This window comes from the organism of the source record quoted next, unplaced genomic scaffold (assembly GCF_019419815.1).
Source record: "Pyrus x bretschneideri cultivar Hongxiangsu unplaced genomic scaffold, Pyrus_bretschneideri_v1 Contig1, whole genome shotgun sequence".
NCBI classification, from domain to species: Eukaryota; Viridiplantae; Streptophyta; class Magnoliopsida; order Rosales; family Rosaceae; genus Pyrus; species Pyrus x bretschneideri.
Genome location: NW_025999390.1, coordinates 11,426,319 through 11,446,083, shown reverse-complemented (window position 1 = coordinate 11,446,083; position 19,765 = coordinate 11,426,319). Strand labels below are relative to the sequence as shown.

The 19,765-nt window shown below is 35.8% G+C and overlaps 2 protein-coding genes across 4 annotated transcripts; one reads left to right on the top strand and one right to left on the bottom strand.

Moving 5' to 3' along the window:
- LOC103962979 (disease resistance protein RUN1) lies at positions 1-7,976 on the top strand. The gene is made up of 5 exons (XM_009375757.3): positions 1-591; positions 3,827-4,928; positions 5,277-5,555; positions 5,665-6,501; positions 6,596-7,976. Exons 1-5 carry the CDS (start codon positions 65-67, stop codon positions 7,715-7,717), a joined length of 3,867 nt encoding a protein of 1,288 aa, XP_009374032.2. The 5' UTR covers positions 1-64; the 3' UTR covers positions 7,718-7,976.
- A 2,171-nt stretch (positions 7,977-10,147) lies between these two features.
- Positions 10,148-14,405, bottom strand: LOC103962978. 3 transcript variants are annotated; one of them, XM_048585892.1, is made up of 5 exons: positions 14,169-14,405; positions 13,614-13,725; positions 11,813-13,489; positions 11,568-11,715; positions 10,148-11,070 (listed from the first exon to the last, which is right to left on the bottom strand). In XM_048585892.1, the coding sequence occupies exons 3-5, from the start codon at positions 13,484-13,486 to the stop codon at positions 10,433-10,435; spliced, it is 2,460 nt and encodes an 819-aa protein (XP_048441849.1). In that variant the 5' UTR covers positions 13,487-13,489; positions 13,614-13,725; positions 14,169-14,405; the 3' UTR covers positions 10,148-10,432. The 3 variants fall into 3 exon arrangements, with proteins under 3 accessions (XP_048441849.1, XP_048441846.1, XP_048441853.1); XM_048585889.1 differs by having other exon boundaries at positions 13,614-13,684; positions 14,169-14,404; XM_048585896.1 differs by having other exon boundaries at positions 11,568-11,712; positions 13,614-13,684; positions 14,169-14,402.
- Between the last annotated feature and the right edge of the window lie 5,360 nt (positions 14,406-19,765).

Below are 19,765 nucleotides of genomic sequence, written 5' to 3'. Positions count from 1 at the left end.
GCAACACAACCACGCCATTTTTATTTTGTGATCAGAACCACTGCATTGCCAAAAAGTCCATACCATGACAGCCAATCAAGCCTCCTCTTCATCCTCTTCAAAACTTTGGAAGTACGACGTGTTCTTGAGCTTCAGAGGCGAAGACACACGCAAAGGCTTCACAAGCCATCTTTATGCTGCACTAAAAGACAGGGGATACCAGGCTTATATCGACGAGGACGATCTAAAAAGAGGGGAACAAATAAAAGAGGAACTGCTCCGGGCAATCGAAGAGGCGAGGATCTCTATCATTGTCTTCTCAAAGAGGTATGCGGATTCGAGTTGGTGTCTTGACGAACTAGTGAAGATCATGGAGTGTAGAGAAAAACTCGGGCGAGAGGTTTTGCCAATCTTCTATGATGTCGATCCTTCACTTGTGAGGAAGCAGGAGGGTTGTTTGGCCGAAGCATTTCAGAAGCACGAAGATGACATCCGTGAAGAGAAAGATGACAAACAACGTGAAGCTAAGGAAAAAAGAGTAAAGCAGTGGAGAGAGGCTCTTACTCAAGCTGCAAATTTGTCTGGCCATCATCTTCAAAACTCGGCTAATGGGTAAGCTTATTTCATCAGACTATATATTTCCCTCTATATCATTGTTAGTTTGATCGGGTTCATATTATACAAGAAATTAGATTATAATCCTTAAATAAGATCGACTTTTCACAAAAGTTGGGTATGAGATTAAATTTTGATTTTGGTTATCCACCTCAACATTTTTTCATATATCATCTCAAAATCTAGCTAACAGTTATTGACTTTTGATTTGTTTTATTTTGAGTATGAAAAATAGAATATTTTTAATTTAATTTGTATTCAATACCTCAAAATCTAGCTAACAGTTATTGACTTTTGTTTTGTTTTATTTTGAGTATGAAATATAGAATATTTTTAATTTAATTTGTATTCAATACCGATAAATGATTACCTTGTTCTATTAGTTAGTATCACGTTGCAATAGATTGCATCTCATTCAGTGTAACACTTCTTTGTGTACATATATGTTTAGATGCGCTCGCATGCACACACACACATATTCTGTGTACTTATACATATGAATCTATCAGTGTATTAAAAGTGTGAGGCGTGGGCGAGACGTTTGAGGGATAGCCCGGCGGACCTAAATTTTTTAATATATACACTGAGCGTACACATTTATTATATTAAAAAAGAAGAAGATTATTAATCAATAATCACCTTGTGCACACACACACACATACATATATATATACATATATTATATAGAGGATGAAAAACACAATGAGCACATATATAGCAATGCACGCAAACAACACACACATCTATTATATCAAAAAATAAAAGGAAAAATTAGTATCTAGTCCCTAGTTACTAATGTTCATTGACTGAAACCTTATTAGTTCTCAGATTTTGATCTAAGTCTCTAACATTAATTTAATAATGAATTTACATATCAGTTACATAATTTTTTTAAATAAAAATTAATAATTGATTTAGAATTTTAGTACTCACACCTTTATTAAACTCCTAACTAATTTTTAATTCAAAACATTTCCAAAATAAAGAATAAGTTTGTACCCATTAGCTTTTTTTATAAATATTTTCAATTTTTTAATATTATATGTACCCATTCATGTAATTTTTTTCAAATTTTTAATCTTAAAATGTACTCATTCTTAAATATACTAATTTGTTATATGTAAAATGTACCCTTTTTTATATAAAACCTATTCAATTTTTTTCTAATCCATTTTTAAACTTATATTGATTTGAGAATGTATCCATGTCAAGTTTAATCGAAGAAATTTACTAATGTTATTAAGCCTAATATCTTTTCCTTTTTTTTTTTATTTATGATTTTTAATAATATACCCATGCTTTGATACAATAATTTTTTGGTTAATTTTGATGAATGTACCCATGTTTACACACACACACACAACACACAATAGTATATTTATATTTTAATATTTTTAACCCCACAAATTATGCTTTTTTATTTAAAATCATTAATATAAACAACTATAAATTTCAATTTTTAATATAAAAAATATAAAAACGTACATAGAAATAAATTATCACATTAATTTCAGGGACTTCAATAAAAAATTGAAAACCAACAAGGTTTCAATCAAAGAATATTCATAGATAGGGACCGCATCCAAAGTTTTCCAAATAAAAATCAGAAGAAAAAAAAAAGGCAGAGAGATGATAGTGCAAGGAAGAGGTATGAGGCAGTTAAAACCCCTACCCAAAATTTGGGTTTGGGAGTAACAAAAATAAAAAAAATAAAAAAAAAATAAAAAAGAAGCAGCCAAACATAGATGTCTGGATGCCCTAAGGCACGCCTTCCGCCCACTCCCTCAAAACAGAGGCGGCAACCCTCACTCCCAGCCTCAGAGGCCGCTTAGGTGCGCCCTGAGGTGAGCCTTTTAAAACATTAGAACCTATATATATTTATATACTGACATAAAAATATATAATGACATATATGCTCCTATGTATATATTTGTGTGACTATACATTTTGAACTTGTATATATTTATGTACCGATATATATGCATCTATGTATATATTTTGTGCACCTATACATATGACCCTGTATATATTTATGATCTTAATTTACCTCTAAAATTGGTTTTATCTCACTTTGCTCCTTGAAACTGTTTTTTTTTTTTAACTATTTTGTCCCACTTCATCCCATTTTGTTAAAGAAACGTTAAATGCAAGGGTATTTTGGATATTTCACTTTTTACACATCTCTTTGTCTTGCCTCCATCTTGCCCTTTAGTTTAGTTCACTGATCTTCTTGGCAAAACAAATTAGGGTTCATGAAAGAAGAGAAAGAATTTAATGATTTATAGGTTTGACTTTAATGTTTTCTTGGGAAAATTTGAAATAGGTCCAATTTTATAGACTACCTTTTGAAATAGGTTCAATTTTTAGTGACTTTTGACTTTTAAAATAGGTCCAATTTTTAGTTACTTTGGACCCATTTCAAAAAACCCCTTCTTTCTTTAACAGGATAGGGCAAAGTGAGACCAAATGAGTTGAAAATGACAGTTTTATGGGCAAAATGAGACAAAACTAGTTTTAAGGAGTAAATTGCGACTAAATAGGCCGTTTCAGAGGCAATTCAATTAATAAGCCTATAGTTTTATATTCATTAATAATAGGTTTTAAAATCGTTCATTTTAAATTGCTAAATTCGATTTGATTAAGTACGAAATTCTAGATGGAAAAATTCAAAATAAATAAATGTAGGCAAAGGTATTATATATGATGTGGTAATAAATGTTGAATTTTGAACTTAAATCAGATCTTTAAATTCATCTAGATTATAATAAAAGAATGATCTTATTTAGGCCCTATATTATATCAATGACAAACGTAGGTAAAATCAAATATATATTAACTGAATTTTTTTTCCTTGGCCATGGCACAAATTAACCTAACTAACCTTTTTGTACTCACTCATGGCATACAAAATACATTTTTTATATCGCGTCGCGCTACATGCGATGTATAGAATTTTGGAAAGGTGAAATGGTAATTATTTCTGATAGTGGAGCATTGCATGGCCATTTGTATCAATCTCAAATCAACGTCGTCACAAAATATAGCATACTTGGAGGACATAGAAGGGGTAGAGAAATAAATTGGTATCGAAACTTTTTATTCACGAGATTCAGACCTAAGACTTTTATGAACAAGCGATATGATTAATCTAAATTAAATTAATCTAACCCATGGACATAGCTCCAGCTATGCCTTCATTGAGTCCACTAATGATTATGAATTGAATTTTCAGGCATGAAGCAAAGCTTATCAGGAAAATTGTTGACGAGAATGTTAAAGAATGGCTGCCCAGAATAACCCAATTAGATGTGGCCAAGCACCCGATTGGAATTGATTATCGCATTCAAGATATTATCTGTCATCTTATTCATGGTGGTAGACCAGATGACGTTGTCATGGTTGGAATTTGGGGGATGGGTGGATTGGGTAAAACAACAGCTGCCAACGCCATTTATAACAAAATTCATCACAAGTTCCAGTTCAAAAGTTTCCTCGCCGACGTTCGCGATACTGCAAGTAAATATGGTCTGGTTAATGTGCAAGAAAAACTTGTTTCTGACATCTTGCAAGAACCCACCAAGTTCCAGATAAACAATGTCAATGCAGGGATCAGTGTAATAAAACAACATCTTCGACGTAGAAAGGTACTTCTTGTTATCGATAATATCGATAAAATGGACCAACTAAATGCAATAGCTGGAAATCATAATTGGTTTGGACCAGGAAGTAGAATTATCATAACAACAAGAGATGAACATTTATTAAAGCGAGCAGACAAGACATTTTTGGCTCAGAAAATGAATGAAGAAGAAGCTCTTGAGCTCTTTAGTTGGCATGCCTTTGAAAATAGTTATCCTCACGAAGGATATCTTAAACTCTCAAAAAAGGTTGTTTCTTATTGTGGAGGTTTGCCATTAGCACTTATAGTTTTAGGTTCTTTATTGATTGACAGGACCCAAGCACAGTGGGAAAGTCAATTGGAGAAATTGGAAAAAATACCTGAAGAAGAAATTCTAGAAAAGCTCAGAATAAGCTATGACGGGTTAGATGTTACACAGAAGGCTATATTCCTTGATATTTCTTGTTTCTTTATTGGAATGGACTTGATATATGTCACAAAAATATTAGATGGATGTGGCTGTTTTGCAAGAATAGGAATCACTGTTCTTTGGGAACGGTGTCTTGTAACCGTTGAAGATAACAAATTGAAGATGCATGATTTGCTTCGAGAAATGGGCAAAAGAATAATTTCTGAAAAATTTCCTAGTCACCCTGAACAATGGAGTAGATTGTGGGATTTTGAACAAGTAACAGATGTATTGACGGACAAATCTGTAAGTACATTCCCAATACTTTTTTTTTATTGCTTTACAATTTTTTTTTGGGTCTATCAATGCATACAATTGTTTTTTTTAACAAAAACGTTTGTAAAAAGGGACGTGATATCCACACACTCCATTTTACTTCTCACACACCTTTTAAATTTTCGGGCGTCGGATCGGATGAATTGAAGAAGATCAACAAACATAAATTATTAAAGGGTGTATGAGAAGTAAAATGGAGTGTGTGGATAGCACACCCCTATAAAAATTTGGCTAACAAATATGTCCTTCTATGTGTTTAACCATTTTTCACATGCAAATAAAATAAGCTTCTTCACTGAATAACCTTTCGTTTAACAGGGAACCGGAGAAATTGAAGGACTTACTCTAGATTTGCGAAGTTCTGATAAGGCTAGTTTCAGTACAGAAGCATTTACCAATATGAAGAAACTGAGATTGCTCCAGCTCAATGACGTAGAGCTTACTGGAGAGTACACATGTTTTCCCAAAAAGTTGGTATGGTTGTGCTGGCTTGGATTCCCTTTGAAGTCCATACCAGAGGACCTTTTTGATCAACCAAAACTGGTTGCCATGGACCTCAAGTATAGCAAACTCGTACAAGTTTCGGAGGGTTCCAAGGTACACTTCATGTTCCGTTTCTATTCCTTTTGGATTTTTTTTTTTTTTTGGTTTGATGAGATCTTCATTTTGGATTTAATTTCCGCTTCTTTTTTGCTTTGTGTAACAGTCACTTGAGAAGTTGAGAATCCTTGATCTCAGTTTTTCCAGTGACCTAAAAAAGTCACCGGACTTTTCAAGGCTTCCAAATCTTGAAGAATTGGTACTCGAATTCTGTGAGAGTTTATCTGAGATTCACCCATCCATTGGTCATCTTAAAAGGCTTTCTTTGGTAAATCTTAAATACTGCGATGCGCTAATGTATCTTCCAGGAGATTTCTGTAAGTCCAAATCCATTGAGATTCTTCTTCTTAGCCACTGCTCAAGATTTAGAGAACTGCCTGAGGGATTAGGGGAGATGGTATCGTTGAAAAAACTCAATGCAAAATGTACAGACATAAGACAGATACCATCGTCTATAGTAAGACTGAAGAACCTCGTGAATTTAAATTTATGTGGTGTGAGAGTGTCACCGTCGAGTTTACTTGGCTTAAACTCTTTAAGACAACTACATCTCTCAAACAACAATTTAATTGATGGTGCAATTCTTAAGGATCTTGGGAGTCTGATTTCCTTAGAAAATTTGGATCTTCAAGAAAATAGTTTTTGTAGACTACCTAGCCTCAGTGGTCTTTCAAAGCTTCAAATGTTGTGCTTACATAATTGCCGAAATCTTTGTGAAATCCCTGATTTACCAACAAATTTGAAATTCTTGTATGCACGTAACTGCACTGCATTGGAAACCATGCCCGATTTTTCGGAGATTTCTATGATAGAGTTTGTTCTCAACGATTCTCCCAAACTCACCGAAGTGCCAGGCTTGGACAAGTCATTGAACTCCATGGTAGGGATTCATATGGAAGGGTGCATCAATCTCACTGCGGAGTTTAGGAGGAGCATCCTGCAGGTACCTTTCTCTATCTTCTACATGCTCTTCTTTTTTTGTTTCTATCCCACAAATGCACATTACCTGTATGTGACACTTACATTACATTATATAGGGATGGACTTCTTGCGGTTATGGTGGCATTTTTCTCAAAGGGAATTGTGTTCCTGACTGGTTCGAGTTTGTCGATGAGGGCGTGGAAGTTGAGTTTGTTGTTCCTCAAAGTGACGGCCGTAATTTTAAAGGGTTGACTTTGTTCTTCATTTACTCGCCAATCTATAAATTTGAATTTCATTTTGCTGTTATCGTTATGAATAAAACCAAGCATACTGAGTTGCGGGCCTCCATAATGTATGTCTCAGTACCAGATTACTGTGATGGTAAAGACGATTATCTCTGGCAGGGACAATTGTCGCAAGATGTTCTCGATTTGCAAGGTGGGGACAGAGTTAGTATTTACATACAACCTACTCACACTTATGTGAGAGTGAAGAAAACTGGGGTTAATGTAGTATGGGACAAACTTATGACGGAAAATACGCATGATTGGCATTCCCATTTGTATGAATATGATCCACATCCAGATTGGTTTGGGTGGTTGGGTGCTGATGTTGAGGCAGGAGCAAGGGATGACGCATCTGGTGACGATTATTCTGATCCCAGTGATGAAATGTATGATTCTGACCCACATACAGATGAGGAATGGTTGTCGGAAACCGACGACGAGGCAGAACCACGTGACGACCTATCCGATGAAGATGAAGATGAAGACTTAAATGAAGATGAAGACGAAGATGAAGATGAAGACTTAAATGAAGATGAAGACGAAGATGAAGATGAAGAGCAGATATCTGACTCAATGGGCGCACGTGATCCGAGCACTAATCAAATTATGAGTAGTACAGAAGAACAACTAGCAGTAGCAGTGCATGGTCATGATCCTCTTGGCCTTGCGCATTTACGTCTTTCCTTGTCTCTTGATACTCTTCCTGCAGGCCGTCAGATTCAGCCTCGTTTGCGACAGCCTCACTCTCACTCTCAGCCTCAAACTCGTCCTGAGAATCTCCCAGTACTGTTCCGGCCACAGGGTCCAGCGGTCCGTGAAAGTGGAGAGCAGACATCCGACCCAGTGGACGATGATCCTCTTGCGCACCTTTGCATATCTTTTGCACGTCTTTCTTTGTCTCCTGATCATTCATCATCTACTTTCGCAGCCCTCATTCAGCCGGACGCCTGACTCTGTTGGTCTTTACCATTTGGAGAGAGTGAAACTAAGAGAGTTGAATTGCTGTACTAGCTAATCACCGCCAAGAAAGTCATTGCATGCAAATTTGCAGCCAGTACCCAAGTCCAAGTCGTATAAAAAGGCACTGTAAATTAGCTCCATTTTGGTGTATTGTATGGTTCATTTGCCTCTAGTGGCAAAACCAGGAGATTTCCTCGGAGTCTGTTTGATACCCAATTTGCAATTTACTTTTTAGTTTTAATTTTTTTTATTCTTTCACTTCCAATTATATATGAAAACTGTTAAGGAAAGATAGCTAATAGAAGTTTAATCCTAATACGCATTTTGAAATAGTTTTTAGCAGTGGGCCTCGCAGTCCACCCCCATATGCCTCCTTGCGGTTCCTAAGAATTATGTTTGAGCACCACCTAATATTACGGTAGATTGTATTTCTCTTTACTTAAGTGAGAGGTTTTACGTTAAACATTGAATTATTAGTCCAAGAAGTCGTTGTTATAAGATATTTGATAATCTTTGTAGTTTCGTGCTTGTTTCTTTCCTCTGTTCTCTCTTTCCTTTCACCTTTCCGGCCAGCATTATGTCGTTAGTCATCCATACGGTTAGATTATATGATTTTATCTTGTTGAAGGAGCTTGACTTGGGTAGGGTATTTCAGAATTACCAGTGTTGCAACAACGCACTGCCATTCAACAGTCGTGACCGGACCCATTAGTGAATATGATGACAGCTCATGAATCCTCCTCTTCATCTTCATTCACCTCCAAATCAAAACTCTGGAAGTACGACATGTTCTTGAGCTGTTATAAAATATACCAAGCGTACTGCTTTGGACACCTGGATAACATGGGCCTCGATACCAACATCCAGGGAATCACTTGAACACAGTTACCTCTGGCAGGGACAGTCATCGAATGACATGCTCAATTTGCCGAGGGCGGACAAAGGTGGTATTTTGTTGACACTGCAGAAAAATCCGTGAGAGTGAAGAAAATAGGGGTTAAACAAATTTATGAAGGAATATGCATGATTCGCATCTTCGTTTGTATCATTTTGACCCACATCCAGATTGGTTGTACGACGAGGCAGGAGCAAGCAATGACTCATCCCAGTAATCATATGAGTGGTACTAAAGATGAAGGTGAACAGTTAGCAGTCCTACACCATGTGTTGAATATAAGTCTCACATCGGGAAATTGAGAAAATAAAATACGATATATAAGTATATGATTCCACTCCTAATAACACCGATGTTTTTTGTATAAAACACACCATCTAGCAATGTGTGGTTCTATTAGGACAATACCGGTGTGGTTAGGAGTGGGCTAATGTCTCGTCTCTTTGAATATCTGACACCATGATCCTCTCGGCCTTGCCAATTTTCACCATTTCCCCAACGGCTGGACCTTTGCGGCTGTTTGGATTTTTTGCCTTCAACCTGATGGAAGAGATGACGACAAAGGTCAAACCTTGCTTTGTACACCCCATGTAAATCTGTATTAAGAATCATGTGCTGATTAGTGACAAATCATCAAGGAAATTCACCCAAACCTGCGTGCAATTTACCCTTCTTCCTGCTTTCGAGTATTCTTTTACACTTGAAACCGAACTCTGTTTCGATTATCTAGATGTTTTTGTTGAACTTGAAGCCAAACTCTGTTTCCACAAAGAAAAATAAGTAAACTCTCAGTTATGCTTTGGACAAAGTAGTTAAACAGATGCGCCTTGTTCACCAAAAAACCCTCTGTGCTAACTCAGAACGCTGTTTATAATTAGGACAATCGGATGCGTAAGATACGCAAAACCAGCATATCGATCAGGTACCATATTCTCTTTCAACATAGCCTGCTCTCATTTTATCAATGCGACCATATATACTTAATAGTCAACATTGGACATTGCATAACACGTTGCTTGTAACTCAAGAAGGCCATACCTCCACACTGAGATCCACAGGTTTCTGTTTCCTTTGCCGTAGGTTTTTCATCTGCATGATCAACGTTTGACATGTATGGCAGAAGCATCACTTATCGTCTATTTGCAAATTATTCTGCGGGCAGAGACTAAATGTTGTCCACAAATTCGGCATCCACCCACCGAACCAACACCAGATGAACTCGTTCTCAAATGTTCAGCAGGGTGATACGGAGCAATATTTCATAAAAGTTGGACGTTATTCCACTGGACGAAAACAGGACCGTCCGGCTAACCAAGCAGGCTATGCTTTTGACCCACTTCCTGCTCGGTTCTATGGTGAGGTACGATCAAGGCGGTGATGCATCATCATCATCACATATCTGTCTCAGCGGACTACATATCACCGTCAGCTTCGCCATCGGCCTCTTTCGTATTTTGCTTTCCCAGTTCGTAATGACAAGTCGATATTTCATACTTCTTTTAGATTCTTATGATTTATCAAGGAAGTAGTTTTGAATTTTGACGATAAATTGTATCTAGAAATATTTCAACTTTGACGTAGCATTACAAAAATCAATACATGCGATGCGAGAGATACAACTCGAATTTGCAGAAATATTTTCCCTACTTCCACTACATATACCAGGAAAATTTACTTTTTAGGTTAGAAATCAATGATATTGATAGCTCAAGATTCCAGTCAAAAGTTTCTACTCCCCTTTCAGTAATCTGAGCACTCTTTTTATGTACAGAAATACACTATGCATGTGTCTGATACTGGTAGACCACAAATTATGCAAATACCTCCTCAATCAATCCATCTAAAACCAGTTTCTCGATGTCACTCACTAATTGCTCCACTTCGTATCTCGAAAATCCGTTCCTCCAACCCGAATCCCATGTCCCGTTCACTACTCCTCTGCACATAATGTCGCTCTCCAACATCAAATACAGACTGTCCGCAAGAAGCCTCTCACCGGTAAGCTTGCTGTAGTTTCGCATCTTCTCAATCCCATAACACACTTCCTCCACCAACTGGTCCACAGATATGCAAATTCTTGGCTTGCCTTGACATGTTAGTAGCAGAAGATTGACTGTTTGCGAATCACGAACGCTCTTGCACCCGATGAGCTCGTTTGCGCAATCTAGAAATAGTCTTCTGTCGGATTCCTCAAAATTATAGATGGAAGATGTCTGTAAGATTGTAGGGCTGTTCATGTTAAGATCAAAAAGCTCCTCCGCAAGACTAAGAAATGAGGGATTGCTCAATAGAAAATGTTCGAAATTTTCTGCACTTTCAAATGATTTGCCATTCTCTGCACTCCGACTCATGTGTTCTGAAGCTTCTTCTGCAATTTTGGTTTCTATTTCTTGTTTAGGGCTCAGTGGTGTGGCATCACATACAGAACTTTCGAAATTACTGCAATGTCCTGCGGTTAAAATAGGAAACAGGTTAACTAAAATCAATATTATGATCATCAAACTGATCTGAAATTTTGGTTAACTGAAAATAAATGTGTTCATAAACTGGATAATGCAGGCTCGAAATCACCATGCGGATACTAGAGCAGAAATTTATAAACTGGATAATGTTCTCAAACTGATGACTAATTTATCTTCTTCCTGGTCGCAATGAGGTTAAAGGATTACTTAGCTAATGTGTTCACCTAGACATTGTTATAAAAAAAACATTACGCTTCATGATTTTGTAATTTAAGCAAGTCCTTTTAGTTTTGCTCATGCATAAGAGATGTTACTCTCTAATTTTCTTGTCAATGTACGTACTAATAAAAGCGCTAACGAGCAAGAAATGATGTGGTAACTCCCAACGTTTTCTTGTCAATGCACGCTCTAATTTTTAACCATACTTAATAGTCAACATTGAACATTATATAATCAAGTTACTTGTTTTTCAAGAAGGCCATACCTCCACTTTGAGATCCACAGGCATCTTTTTCTTCTTCCTTGGGGTTTTCGTCTGCAAGATCAGCGTTTGACCTGATCGGGGAAGCGTCACTTTTATCATCCATAATAATTCTCTTCTCACTTTCTTCACTCACAACATTTTTGGTCTGCTAAATAGAACATTACCACATTAGTATCTAAATTATATTTGTTTAAATAAAAAAAGAAGAAATTTTCTATAAAGATTTTGAGACAAGGAATACTTACAACTGATTTAGCTACTGTAGGCTCATTGGCAGACTTTTCCTTCCTCAAGTGATTCCTTTTCCGCTCGTTTGAGTTCGACGCTACATTCTGAGTTGAACGTTTCGAGATTGTGATTGTGGCAGTATTTGGTTGCCGAGAAATTGAATTCTTTGTGATGTTTGATCCAGATTCATGCTTTCTTGCCTTTGCAGATGTCAATTTATCTAGATCTTGAGATTTCAACACATTTTTAGATTTCTCTATATCTTTCTCTGGTGAATTCCTGCTAACAGCAGTCACCTTTTGGATCTTATCAACCTTCTTGTCAATTGCCTCCTTCCTCTGTGGTTTGTGATCTGCAGGATGAGAAGCTTTCAACTTTCTCGAAGCCTTTTCTTTCGTCTTGACCTCTCTTTCCTCGGGTTTCTGTGCTGCCACTTTCCGGTTTTTAGCTCTTTCTTCCTGGTCAAGCCTTTTGCTTGGAGTATCGTCTGCTTTCATCTTTTGCTGCATTTTTTCAGACTTCAAAGCTCCTTCTTTTGTTCCCAAACTTTTTAGCATCTCTTTGGTGTAGAAAGCTTCCTCTCCCCGAACCAATGGCGCACGAGGTTCCTCCTGTTCCATCGATGAAACAGAAAGAGGCCTTATAAGCACAATGGGAGGGCTATCACGATTAAGTCTTTGGGAGGAATCCGAGTGATTGGAATGAAGGAAATCAGGCCTATGCTCTTCCATAGAACTGCCTTTCAAAAGTCCTTTAAATCGCATCGTTTCAAGAACTTCCCTCAAAGTCCTATTTTCGTGATCAACATTTTGAGCTGAAGTTTGAGGCTTCATAACCTTAGGCCGATCGATGTCAAACATAGGTCTCTGCTGACTTGAAAGAATCTTCTCACCCTCGTCAATCTGTTTTTTCAGAGCTGCCTTCGAAGATCTCGAGGGGTACTCTTCTATTCCCATGAGCTTGGCAATCAGACTCGGGCCTTTCCCCGCCTTCTGCGGAGCAGCTGAGGTTGCAATGGTGGAATCACTAGTGGTGTGAAACATAGAACTCTGGCTTGAGCTACTGGATGGAGTATCCAAACACGAATCCATATTTCTTCGAGGGAAAAAAGTATACCCCTTTTCGACAGATTCTGTATTTTCCACCAGTTGCTGCCTCGCAAGGCTGTCTCTGATCACCTTCTTAAGCTCTTCATTTCCACTCCTCGAAAACCCATCAGCAGAATGCCGCGGCTTTTCAAATTCCCTCACAGAATTGTGTTTCGGTTTCAAGCGAGACATGTACTGTGAAGCTTCTTGCAACTTGCCAAGCATGACAAGAGAATCCTGCAGATCAAGAGCTCCCTTCAACAAGTCTTTCGCTATGTCCTTCGGCTGCTGCCCTTCAAACCTAATCCCATTCGACCAGGAATCAATCGTGCGGTTCAGCTTCTGAGCTCCTCTGGACACTTCCATGAGCTGAAAAGCCGAAGGGCTCTGATACTCCCCTGTGATCACAACACCCTTCTCAGCCTTGTGATCCAAACTTGTTCTCGAGTTCTTCGATTTTCTTCGACTTTCCATCTTCTTCTGCTCTGTTTTCGGGGAACCACTTTTCGATTTTCTAATCATCCCACAATCAACAACTCCTTTTGGATCGTCACATGTGACAAATGATCTGTACACAGCTGATCTCAGGCCGTCTTGAGGCATATTCTGTGACACAAAATGACAGTCACTAAAAGTCAGAACATGTCAGATGCTGCCAAGAACTCTAAAATCCAATAAAAAAACTCCCAAAATTACAAATAAATCATCATGTGAGAGAGCATGAACGTACATGGTCTTGGATATTCTAGTCAATTGTTCCGAAAATCGCCCGTAGCGGTCATGAATTACACTTGGTTGGTTCTGTTTTGCGGAGTGAGACAGGCCAAATAAACAATTAGGTGCTGCCAGCATAAACAATAAACAAAGATGAACCCAAATAGATGGCAGATTCTGTTTTTGAAAATTTCAAATGTGATGCTGGATTATTCTCGTTGATGCTTCAAGATACTGAGAAACCATGCATACAGAGAGAGAGAGAGAGAGAGAGAGAGAGGCCGTTACTGAAATTTGGAGGTGAAAGATCTGAGCATAAAAAATCAACTGAAGTTTTGAAGAAAAAATATATCACCCACCCAATTCTATATCTTGCATAATGACAGATACGAGAATATCAACATTAACAAAAGCACAAATGTCATGATCCAATTAGCACAAATCACCCAAAAAACACTGTAAGCCGCTTGTAACTGAGCATTCACTCTATCCTGAAACAACTGCTGTAATAAAAAAAACAAACAAAATACCAGAAAAAATCCATGCACATCTGATTTTTTTTTTGTTTTACCTGAATTATGAGGCTTTGATTTCTCAGCATTGATCAAATTCAAAACCTGTCTGAAAATCCCAGAAACTGCAAGTGAGCTTTAGCTAGCAGTGACTCGACTCAGATCCAAATTACAGGAGCAGAGGTGAGCAGTTGGTGCTTTGACTTTATGGAAGTTGAGTGGAAGCGTACACGCTTGAAAGTTCACAGCAAAAGCAAGTCTCTTAAGATTTGGTGCTTTTTTTTTCTTTGTTTATTAGACAAGAAAATCGTTCAGGAGATTGTGGGTGTCATCAATCGGTGCATTTGGTTTTTACTCTTTTGTCCTACATCAATCCAAATCACACAATTCGAGAAATGCTATGAAGATTATCTTAAATGAAATTCTTTATGAACTCTCTATCAATTTATATTTTATGCATAATGTTTAATATTAACATGATAATTGACATTAAACTATGAAGTACCAGGGAATCCAAAGAAGATCCCACTGTTGAGAGAGCATCCTTAGCATTTCTCTTACTATAGAGATACAAAACCGACAATAAACAGTATGTAAACTATGATTTAGTATTTAGAGCATCTCCAAAGAGATGTCAAAATGTTCACATCATTAATAAGGGGCTTTTGGATCTAGGTCCAAAAACTTAGATAGTTTTTGGGACCGAGTCCAGTTATCCAATTACATATTTTGATATCAATTTTGCCCCTTCAGATAAAAATATTTAAATTCTTTAAATTTTTATCATTTATTCAGTTTTTAAATTTTGAATATTTAAATACTCAAACTAAAATATTATCTAGTAACTACCTACTATTTATGAAGAAAACAAGACCGATATAATCTAGTAACTACCTACCTATTGTATAGGAAGAAAATGCTTTATACCTACAAAGCAGATATAATCTACCCGCAAAACAAAAATAAACTACCTATTGTATTGGAAGAAAAATGTTGGGAACCTACATGGCGGAACATAAAAATATAAATATGATATAATATATCTCCATTAAAGGAACGAATTTGGAGGGAAGAACACAAAAATATCACCCATGAAAAGAAGAGACAAAAAAGAGGAGGATTGATAGAGGGAATTGTTTGGAAGAAGGAAAAAATGAGGGATGGGGGTTGAGATGATTATATGGCTATAACTAATCCTACAATTAAGGGATTTGTTAAACCACAAATTATCTCATAATTAAGAAATTTTGTGTATTTACTACAATTCGTAAGCCTAAGGGGTAAATATGGTACAAACCACAAATAAACATACATGTAATCTCAATTATTGGACCTATTTCAATGAAGTGGACTAATTCTACTAATCTCTCACAAAATTGGATCTATATCAAATTATCCCCATTAATAATAGTAAAAAATAGACAACATTAGTTTTTTTATCAACCGAAACGTCAATTCTTACGTGACGGGAAATGGATTGGCAACAAAGGTGGTTGCTGTCAAATTTTACAACAACATCAAATCCATTTTTAATTGATTAATAAATGATTTTTTTATCATTTTTTTATTGTTTTTTATTCTAAAAATATTTATTCAACTATGAAACGTAAATAATTAACAAATAGTTTAAATTTGACATATCGGATGGAAAACAAAACTTAAAAAAATAAAAAATAAAAAAATAATAATCAAAGTGCCATAAGCTTTTAAACTTAAAATTTATGTTTAAAATTTGACATCTCTTTTGAAGATTTACCATCTTTCCGATTCTAATTTTGTGCATGTCAACTACTAGTCATAGTGCTAGTCTTACTTGTTCATTTTACTCATTTTTACATTATTTTTGTGTTTGCTTGTATTAATTAGGGAATGTTTTGCATAATTAGATGTTAAAGAAAATTCCTAACTGGGATTTGAAGCCTTGCCCAGAAATGCAGAGATTTCAGTTGGTGAGATTAACAAATAATTAAGACGGGGGCGGCCAATCTCATTAATTTTGGATCTGATGAGGGAGGAGGAGAATATTAGAAATTAGTATTTTTTATTTTTCTGTTTTTGGGTTGTGAATGAAATTAAACGAACTAGTAGTAGTAGATTTTATTTCTATATCTATATATATATATATATATATATATATGCATGTGTTGTAACATTTCAAACTTGTTGCGGACGGGGCATGTGTCCATTTAATTTTGGGATCCATTTGTCTCCACTTGCAACTTTCATCCATATTTTTTAGTTATTACTTCTCATTTCCATGACCGGCTTGAAACTTTCAACAAGAGGTAATTACACAAAAAAAAAAATGTTAGTGGAACTCCAAAATGATCACAGTGCAATTTTGAAACAGTGGTGAAGCCACAATAGGGTTAATACACATAATTTGATGCTAAATTTGAGTTTCTTTGGTCGAAGTATGAGGGTAAGGTGTTGGATGAAATGTTTCTTAAGATTTTTCTTTGTAAGAGCGTCCTTAACATACCCCCATTATCATGGTCACTATCCTCAAAAGTCCAATTTCTTCCCTTTTTGTATAGTAAATTAGTAAAGCGTGACGTGTTAAAAGTGCTGGTAACAACTTCCATGGAAGATATTCATCAAAAGCAAAAGCCAGAAAGTTTCTTCAAAGGCTATGCACTAAACACTCTTTAAAATTTGGTATATTCAGTAAAGGTATGAACTAACAATTCGGAATTATTCCACTTTGGCGTCTTCTGCAGAAGAATGTGCAAGTTTTGAACCATCACAAGTAGAAAAACCCAAAAACAAAACCAATCATATATGAAACAACAATTTCTATTGTTTGGCCATTTCCTGAAACATCATATTCTATCTCGTTCCATATTATCTGACTGATTCAGCGATACTTTTCTTTTTAATACTGAAAAATATCTCGAATTCAAATCGTCATTCAAGTTGACAAAAAGAAGAAACTATCTAGCTTCACATAGATAACTAGTTGCTGATTACTCTATCAGAATTCCACCATTAAAAACAATAATCATCAGCCTAATTACTTGGGTTTGGAGTTTGTATCGTTGGTTGATTGGTTCGGTTCAAAATTCACAAATAGCCAATGCATCTAAAAATTATAGGACTATTTTGTATTAATTAGGGAATGTAATCACGCAACTCTCTTTTGTTTTTGGACAACAAATGAGCTAAATTCTAAAAATAATCACTAAAGCCTAAATTCAAAAAATATTTAAAAACAAATTATTTGATCATGACGGTTTTCTTTCCGTAAATTACCAAATATTTTTTTTTTTTACAAACGATATTATGTATACTAAGGAAAGGAGGTGGGTTTAGCCTCACAATGGACTAGCAGTAATGTAGTTCAAATTCACCTTTAACGAGAATCGAACCTAAGACCTCTCACTTACTAGTGAAGAAAAATATTAATAGACTGTAGTACTAAGTGATACCAAATAATATTTAAAAACAAACTATTTAATCAGGAGAGTTTTCTTTTCATAAATTATAATAATTTAGAATACAACCTGGAAAAAGGACATAAATTGATTACCATCATTCTTCTTATAATCATTAATCGACAATTAACATGAACAATTAAATTATATCCCCTTTAATTACCACCAGGGGTTACATGAGTCATAGTCTAATTGATTAGTAGGTGGCAAAAAGTAGCCAAATGAGAGATTTTGAATGCAGTCACAGAAGTCTTGCAAATTGGCAAAAGTACTGTACCAATAAATGAAATTAATAAATCTTCACCAACTTTGTTTCCTTTTTTAGAGATATCATAAAGAATGCATGTCCTCGATAGATTTTTCAGTATACTTAGAATATAGTCTGGTACATCAAGTATCATAATATAAGTGGTTGAATTTTATTTTTAAGTATCCAATCACTTATATTATAACATTTAGTATTCCAATCCGTGTTCTCAACACGTTGAAATATTTATCGTCATTGTTATATAGTTTGAACTTTGAAAATTTAAATTTTAACCCACCACTCAGGTACTTTTCACTTTCTGGGAAACTGAACATTTTAAATAGGCATCACTGGCACTTTCATGGGGCAAAATTGAAAAGGCGAGTTAAAGTCAGCTTTCCATCCAAAGTTTTTGAAAAAAGTTTGAGCTATGGATCCATGGTTATATTGAATTTATTGTGTTTTAGTACTGCACAATACTTTCGTGTGACGGTATAATACTTGAAGACTCTTGAGAATTCAATGGGGAGATGGATTTTAAGTTCATAGTATAGTTCCAATTAATTTTGAGGAACTTTAATGAAAAACTTTCGGTGTTGTTCATTTTAACGAAAAACCATATTTTTACACTAAAAAATCAATATGGGTACTATTCACTTTACCATTTATTTTGTCCTTATGGTTAAAACTCATAATTTTCAAATCTTTTTCGTTAATTTTCTTTTAATTTTATAATGATTAGAACCCTTCAACCCAAGTATCTTCACATGAAGCATGCAAGCCAACACAACATTTTCAAGTTTAAGGTGATATTGCTGCCATAAAAGAATGAAAGTGACTACGAAACCTTGTTTCTAAGTGGGTTTCGACTGCCCTTCAATTACATGAAAAAAGGCCCTAACTGAAAAATGGGTTGTCTTCGTTGGGCTCCTTTGCTTGGGTTTGGATTAGTTAATTGCGAGAAATATTGTTTACACCTATAATTTCTTTTTCTTAATTACACTACCACCATAACATCCAATTTTCCCTCCCTTCCCCTCTTCCTTCCAGAGTCTGACTGAGTTACTGAAGATCGTTTAGGTTTGATTGTTTTTCCTTTTCCCTAAATAATTTGTAGCTTTAGGTTATTTAGGAACATTTTAAATTTTAGTTGGATGTCCAAAGAAACTTGAAAATTCAGGTGAAGATGTGCCAGATTAAATGTGTCCGAAGATGAAATTTGGATGTTATCCCCAGTTTTTTGGCCCTTTGTTAGGGTTTGTTGGGCTTGATTCTGGATTTTTTTTTTTTTGATAATTGGACTTAATTAGTGGAATGTTTTTCTTGTGTTCACGTTCTTAATTAATGGAATATAGAATGCTAAATTATTTGGTGGAGCAATTGGAACAGAGTTTCACCATTATTTAAACAAATTTTAATTCCTTGGCTTCAACTTTGGCGACCCAGAAGAGTCCTAATGCTTGACTTTGTTAGATTAGACGCCTGCCGCCAGTTGTTCTTCTGGTGAGGCTCCTTTAGACATCGAAATTAAAATGGCGGTTCGTGTTGTGGCCATCACGTCTTTCAACTTTTAAATAAAAAAAAACCAGAAACAAACGGTCAGAACACTTTCATAATTTTACGCACACTAATCTTTGCGTGCAAAGCACTGCAGAACCAAATGATTACAAGAAGCAAATGAAGCAATAATCATGTGTTTACACATGAATCATGATACCATAACTGCAAGGTTTTCTATTACTAAACATTAATCGTTCGAGAGATTTGAACTCGTACTTTTTTCCAACAAAGTGCAAATCGATGCCACTTGATTAACTTGGTCGTAGGCTTTAAAGAAGTGATGTTGAGCGTTTTGTTTTTCTTTTAAGGTAATTGTTATTCGTGATTCGTAAACTTAGAATCTACTTCAACAAAGTAGAGACTGAGTGCCGCTAAACTAAATAATCATATGTGAGTCAGAACGAACATAAAAATA

Bases quoted from the DNA above. Each gene is read 5' to 3' on its own strand.
- LOC103962979 (XM_009375757.3), top strand. From the start codon at position 65: ATGACAGCCAATCAAGCCTCCTCTTCATCCTCTTCAAAACTTTGGAAG. The intron at 592-3,826 runs GTAAGCTTATTT...TTGAATTTTCAG, and splicing joins CTTCAAAACTCGGCTAATGG to GCATGAAGCAAAGCTTATCA. The intron at 4,929-5,276 runs GTAAGTACATTC...TTCGTTTAACAG, and splicing joins ATGTATTGACGGACAAATCT to GGAACCGGAGAAATTGAAGG.
- LOC103962978 (XM_048585892.1), bottom strand. From the start codon at position 13,486: ATGCCTCAAGACGGCCTGAGATCAGCTGTGTACAGATCATTTGTCACA. The intron at 11,716-11,812 runs GTAAGTATTCCT...TGTTCTATTTAG, and splicing joins CTACAGTAGCTAAATCAGTT to CAGACCAAAAATGTTGTGAG. The intron at 11,071-11,567 runs GTATGGCCTTCT...TTTTAACCGCAG, and splicing joins CTGTGGATCTCAAAGTGGAG to GACATTGCAGTAATTTCGAA.